Genomic DNA, 5,538 nt, shown 5'->3' on the forward strand with positions numbered 1-5,538 from the left:
GCGTCCAAAATTGAAGTAAAGGGCCGAGGTACGATTTGTTTCTTGCAAAAGGATGGACGAGTTGGTACAATCCGAGACGTGTATTACGTGCCCGAGCTCAAAAGTAGCATATTAAGCATTGGACAGCTGATGGAGAAGGGTTACTCGGTTCTAATGACAGACCGAGTTCTACTGTTGAAAGATAAACAAGGGCGTCTGATAGCCCGAGTTCAGATGGAAAAGAACAGAATGTACAAGCTGAGTCTAAGGAGCATGGAGGTCGGCTGTCTTCAAGCCGGGGTAGAAGATAAGATGGACTTGTGGCATAGACGGTTTGGACACCTTCATTATGGTGGTCTGACCGAGATGATGAAGAAGGACATGGTAGTGGGACTACTGAAGATTAATTCTGAAGGAAGATTTTGCGAGGACTGCGTATTGGGAAAACATGCGAGAAGCCCGTTCCAAAGGATGGCAAGATACCGAGCTAGGCAGCCTCTGGAGTTGATACATACCGACCTGTGTAGACCCATTACTCCGGGGTCCTTCAGTGGTAAGAAATATTTTGTAACTTTTATTGATGACTTTAGTCGAAAGACTTGGGTATATTTTTTGAAGGAAAAATCTGAGGTGCTAGAGGTATTCAGGAGTTTTAAAACAATGATAGAGAATGGTACTGGAAGATACATCAAGTCGGTCCGCTCAGACCGAGGTGGGGAGTATGTGTCAACAGCTTTCAAGAAGTATTGTGAAGAACATGGGATAAGGCGGTTCCTGACCGCTCCGTACTCGCCCCAGCAAAATGGAGTAGCTGAGAGAAAGAACCGGACTATCCTGGATATGGTCCGATCTATGCTAAAAACGAAGAACATGCCAAAGGAGTTCTGGGGAGAAGCCGTGCAATGTGCCGTGTACGTGCAAAACCGATGTCTGCACTCAAGTGTGAATGATAAAACTCCACAAGAAGCATGGAGTGGTCTAAAGCCATCAGTGGCTCATTTCAAGATTTTTGGTAGTGTTGCGTATGCACACATACCAGATCAATTGAGGACAAAGCTAGAAGATAAAAGTAAGAAGTATGTGTTTATTGGCTATGATGAGAAGACGAAGGGGTACAAGTTGCTGGACCCCGTCAATAAAAAGGTGTTGTGAGCCGAGATGTAAAAGTGAATGAGGAAGATGGATGGGACTGGAGTAGTCCATCCGGGGTCAATGTGGAACCCGAACTAATATCAATTGAGGTCGGACAACCTTCGACCCGGATTCCTGAGAATCCGAATGACTCAGATAGTGATGAAGAGCAGAGACAACCGAGATTGATGAGTCTACAAGATTTGTATGATTCCACCAGTGAAGCACACTTGGTATGTCTGTTGGCAGATTCTGAAGAAGTGAGTTTTGAAGAAGCAATCCGAGATGAGAAATGGCAATCAGCCATGGAGGAGGAAATAAAGGCGATAGAAAAAAACAAGACGTGGGAGTTTGCCGAGCTGCCCAGAGGAAGTCGGCCCATTGGTGTGAAATGGGTCTACAAGAAGAAAATGAACGCTAAAGGGGAGATCAAAAGATAGAAAGCCCGGCTAGTGGCGAAAGGGTATAGGCAGAAGGCCGGTATTGATTATGACAAGGTGTTCGCACCCGTAGCAAGAATGGAGACAATCAGGCTGTTGATCTCTCAAGCAGCCCAATTCGGATGGCCGATCTATCAGATGGATGTGAAGTCGGCATTCTTAAATGGAGTACTCGAAGAGGAGGTATATCTGGAACAACCTCCGGGATTCATGAAAGCCGGACAAGAAAGAAAAGTGTTGAGACTGAAGAAAGCTTTGTATGGATTGAAGCAGGCCCCAAGAGCCTGGAACACAAGAATTGACAATTACTTCAAGAAGGATGGACTTGAACAATGTCCATATGAACATGCACTATATGTGAAGAAGAAAGGAGGTAAAATTCTACTTGTTGCTCTATATGTTGATGATCTGATTTTCTTGGGTAATGATGAAGGGATGATTCAAGACTTTAAGAAGAAAATGACGAAGGAGTTCGAGATGACGGATCTCGGTCTGATGAGGTACTTTCTTGGTCTGGAGGTCAGACAAGATAATCTGGGATCTTCGTCTCTCAGGAAGCCTATGCAAAAGGACTTCTAGAGAAGTTTAAAATGACAGACTGCAACCCGGTTTCAACGCCAATGGAACCCGGGTTGAAACTTTCGAAGTATGATGGAGGAGAGAGAGTTGATCCGAGTTACTACCGGAGTCTAGTTGGAAGTCTGAGATATTTGACGTGTACGAGGCCGGATCTGTGTCTGAGTGTTGGAATCATAAGTCGATTTATGGAAGACCCGGGGTACACTCACTGGAAGGCGGCTAAGAGAATTCTGAGATATGTGAAGGGAACAACCTCACAAGGACTTCATTACTCGAAGTCGGACAAATACAAGTTGACGGGTTATTCGGACAGTGATTGGTGCGGAGATGTTGATGATAGAAAGAGCACGGCTGGCTATGTGTTTTTCATGGGAAACACGGCTTTCACGTGGGTGTCGAAAAAGGAACCCATTGTGACCCTGTCTACATGTGAAGCCGAGTATGTTGCGGCATCTTGGTGTGTTTGCCATGTAATATGGCTAAGGAATTTACTAAGCAAGCTGGAGCAAGGGCAAGTCGGCGCAACCGAAATCCGAGTTGACAACAAGTCTGCGATCGAGTTAGCAAAGAACCCGATCAATCATGAGAGAAGTAAGCATATTGATGTCAGGTTTCATTTCATCCGAGATCAAGTCAAAGAAGGAAAAGTGGAGCTCACTCACGTTGCAAGCCGGGATCAAGTTGGAGATATTTTTACAAAGCCTCTGCCGACGTTGTTGTTTGAAAATTGCAAGAAGAAGATGGGAATGAAGGATGGTAGAGATATTAAAGTTTAAGGAGGAGTTTTGTTGGGTTTTAAACTTTATTTGAATAAAAGAAAATAGAAAATGAAAGGTTTTGTGGTGAAGAGGTGTGTCCCTTAGGAATTTGTTAGTGGACATTAATGAGTTTAAAGTTTCTAAGAAGTAGTCATTAATGTGTTTAGATTTCCTAAGTTAGTCATTAGTATTTCTAGTTATTTGCTATTGTTTTTAAATAGTACCATGTAAATCATTTGAATGTAAGGCTTGAATGTTAATGATATACAAAGAGGTATATTCAGAGAACTCCTTGTGTGTTTTAAGTGTTTGAGAGAAACACCATTAGAGGACCTGTGATTCACAACAACTACATGAGCCACTCGCATAGGCTATATACTTTTGCAAAACATGCTTCTTGTTCGATGTGTTTTTCCTAGAAATAGTGATATGCAGAAAAAAAAATGTGGAAGAGCAGAGCTAAATAATCAGGCAATGCAAATACCTCTAGACACAAGAAAGAGTTTGCAGTGAAATATAAAGACTCAGCTCAAGCTCTTTATCCCAGATAACCATCTCGCACTTGATGCTACAAGAACAACGCATGAAAACAAACAATGTTAAATCAACTTTTCTAACATTCAACCGAGATCTAGCATTCAACCGAGATATGATGATTCCAACTGTGGACAAGGCCTTAAAGTGAGAGAACCCCTGATGATTTCGGTTCAAGAGAAGCCCCAAGGCCAGTCTCTCTTTCGCAAGCTTATAGGCCACATTATGAGTATAACCAGCTTGGGAAGCCGAGCTCTTTCATCATTAAAGACGCTGGCATCGAAATACAACTTAGATAACGAGATAACTTCCTTTATGATAATTCTATTTTATTTACTTTCGAATGTCACCATATGACATATTCTATATACACAATCTACTCAAGTAGATAATATATTTGTTGGTAGCTACTAACAATTTCTCCAAGCAAAAGATGGGTAATTGATATGCAGGATGAAGAGGAGTTGGTTGAAATTCAAGGCCGACTTCAAAAAGCATCTCGGCCAACATCCAACAATAAGCATCTCGACTAAGTCATAACTAGAGTCGGGATCATACTTCAATAATTATAACGGTTCGGCATTGCGACCAAAATCGGGATCAAATTGGCATGAGAATAACATTGTAGGAACCGTTCTCTATTGCAAGCAAGATGGTTACAAAATAATAAGGAACCATTCTTTTCCTTACTTTTATATCCCATAAATTATTATCATAATCTTCATGAGTTCCTTCTAAACAAAAAATTTATATAAAATTTCTATAAGCATTGATATGCGAGATGCATAATTTTGAAAGTTGGTCAACATTGTTATGCATGAGTTTAGTATTATATGTTGACAAAAACAGGTCGGCAGATATTTTAAATATTATCATGAAAAAAGGAGCATCAGGTTTCACATGAGGCCACGTTCCCTATGGAGTACAAATGAAGATCAAGAAAATTGGGAAGCATGGAGCTTTATGATGGGTGCTCAATCAGATCATATAGCATAAAATATGGTCAAATATAATTTGCTGATTGAATTATCATTAATTGCTGATTGCAACTGGATAATTACTGATTGACGATTGAATCAAAATTATTACTAATTGCCTTCTTCATGCTTTATTATGATGCAAGAAATAATTAAACAGGTGATGCAGAGATCCCTTTAAAAAAGGAAGGAGATCCAGATCCACTCAAACAAGGAAGAAAATCCACATAGATAAGATTTGGCCAGAGAGCCAAACTGAGAAAAAGCTCGTAGTTTTGGGCTCCAAGTAAAGATGAAGTCTAATATTAGACTTAGGCGAAAGAAGCCAAGCTGAAAGAAGAGTCGAGACACAAGAACCCGGGCTCGAGAAAATGAAAAGACCACGGCAAATAAAGCCGGGTTCAGATAAAATGGCACCACAAAAGAAGTGGGGCCCAAATTAAAAAGCCATGCAAGAAGAAGCAATGCAATTCAAAGAGACGAAATGTGTCTCCTTAAATATAAGGCTTCAACAAAAGAGGCCAAGTCAGAATGAAGACTGGCCCTCCGGGATATAAATGGTTAATTAAACGAAAAATCCGAGATGCAAATCGGAGGTAAAATGGAGATGGATATGGCGAGATCCAATCCAATCCAAGTCGAAGGCGGATATGGCGAGATCCAATCCAGTCCAAGTCGAAGGCGGATATGGCGAGATCCAATCCAATCCAAGCTGAAGGCGGATATGCGAGATCCAATCCGAGATAGAAATAAAGATCCGAGATATAAATCTGGGCTAATTATAGCAAGGAGAAACTTAACTCTGCAAACCAAACATGCAAAGAACTGGGAACAAAACCCCGCAGCATCAGTGAAAAGGGATCTCGAATATCCTCAAATAAGCAAAAAAAGCAAATTACAAAAGCAAGTCAGGATTCCAACATAAAGATACTTGGATTAAAGCACTACAGCCCGACAACCCGGATTTCCCGACTGCCGGACTGGGGGGCAAGTGCAGGAATGCAACCAAAATTAAAAGAGAAAAGCAGCAATCCTCATACTTCAAGATCTCGGTAAGACAGTCAAAAAGACTGGTCAATTAGTCCGAGCTACATACCTCGGCAAAAACAAAAAAAAAGGTTGAGGGAGGAATGTTGAAAT

The 5,538-nt window shown here is 41.3% G+C and overlaps 1 protein-coding gene across 1 annotated transcript; it reads left to right on the forward strand.

The window, feature by feature from the left end:
• The first annotated feature begins 2,140 nt into the window (after positions 1-2,140).
• Positions 2,141-2,905, forward strand: LOC133285305 (secreted RxLR effector protein 161-like). Its single transcript, XM_061482523.1, has one exon. The coding sequence runs from the start codon at positions 2,141-2,143 to the stop codon at positions 2,903-2,905; it is 765 nt and encodes a 254-aa protein (XP_061338507.1).
• The last annotated feature ends 2,633 nt before the right edge of the window (positions 2,906-5,538 follow it).

Source organism: Gastrolobium bilobum, unplaced genomic scaffold (genome assembly GCF_033153095.1).
Source record: "Gastrolobium bilobum isolate Gb01-03AN ecotype WA unplaced genomic scaffold, APGP_CSIRO_Gbil_v1 utg2703, whole genome shotgun sequence".
Lineage (NCBI taxonomy): Eukaryota > Viridiplantae > Streptophyta > Magnoliopsida > Fabales > Fabaceae > Gastrolobium > Gastrolobium bilobum.

What these genes read in the sequence shown, in the direction of transcription:
- LOC133285305 (XM_061482523.1), top strand. Translation starts at nt 2,141, where the DNA reads ATGACAGACTGCAACCCGGTTTCAACGCCAATGGAACCCGGGTTGAAA.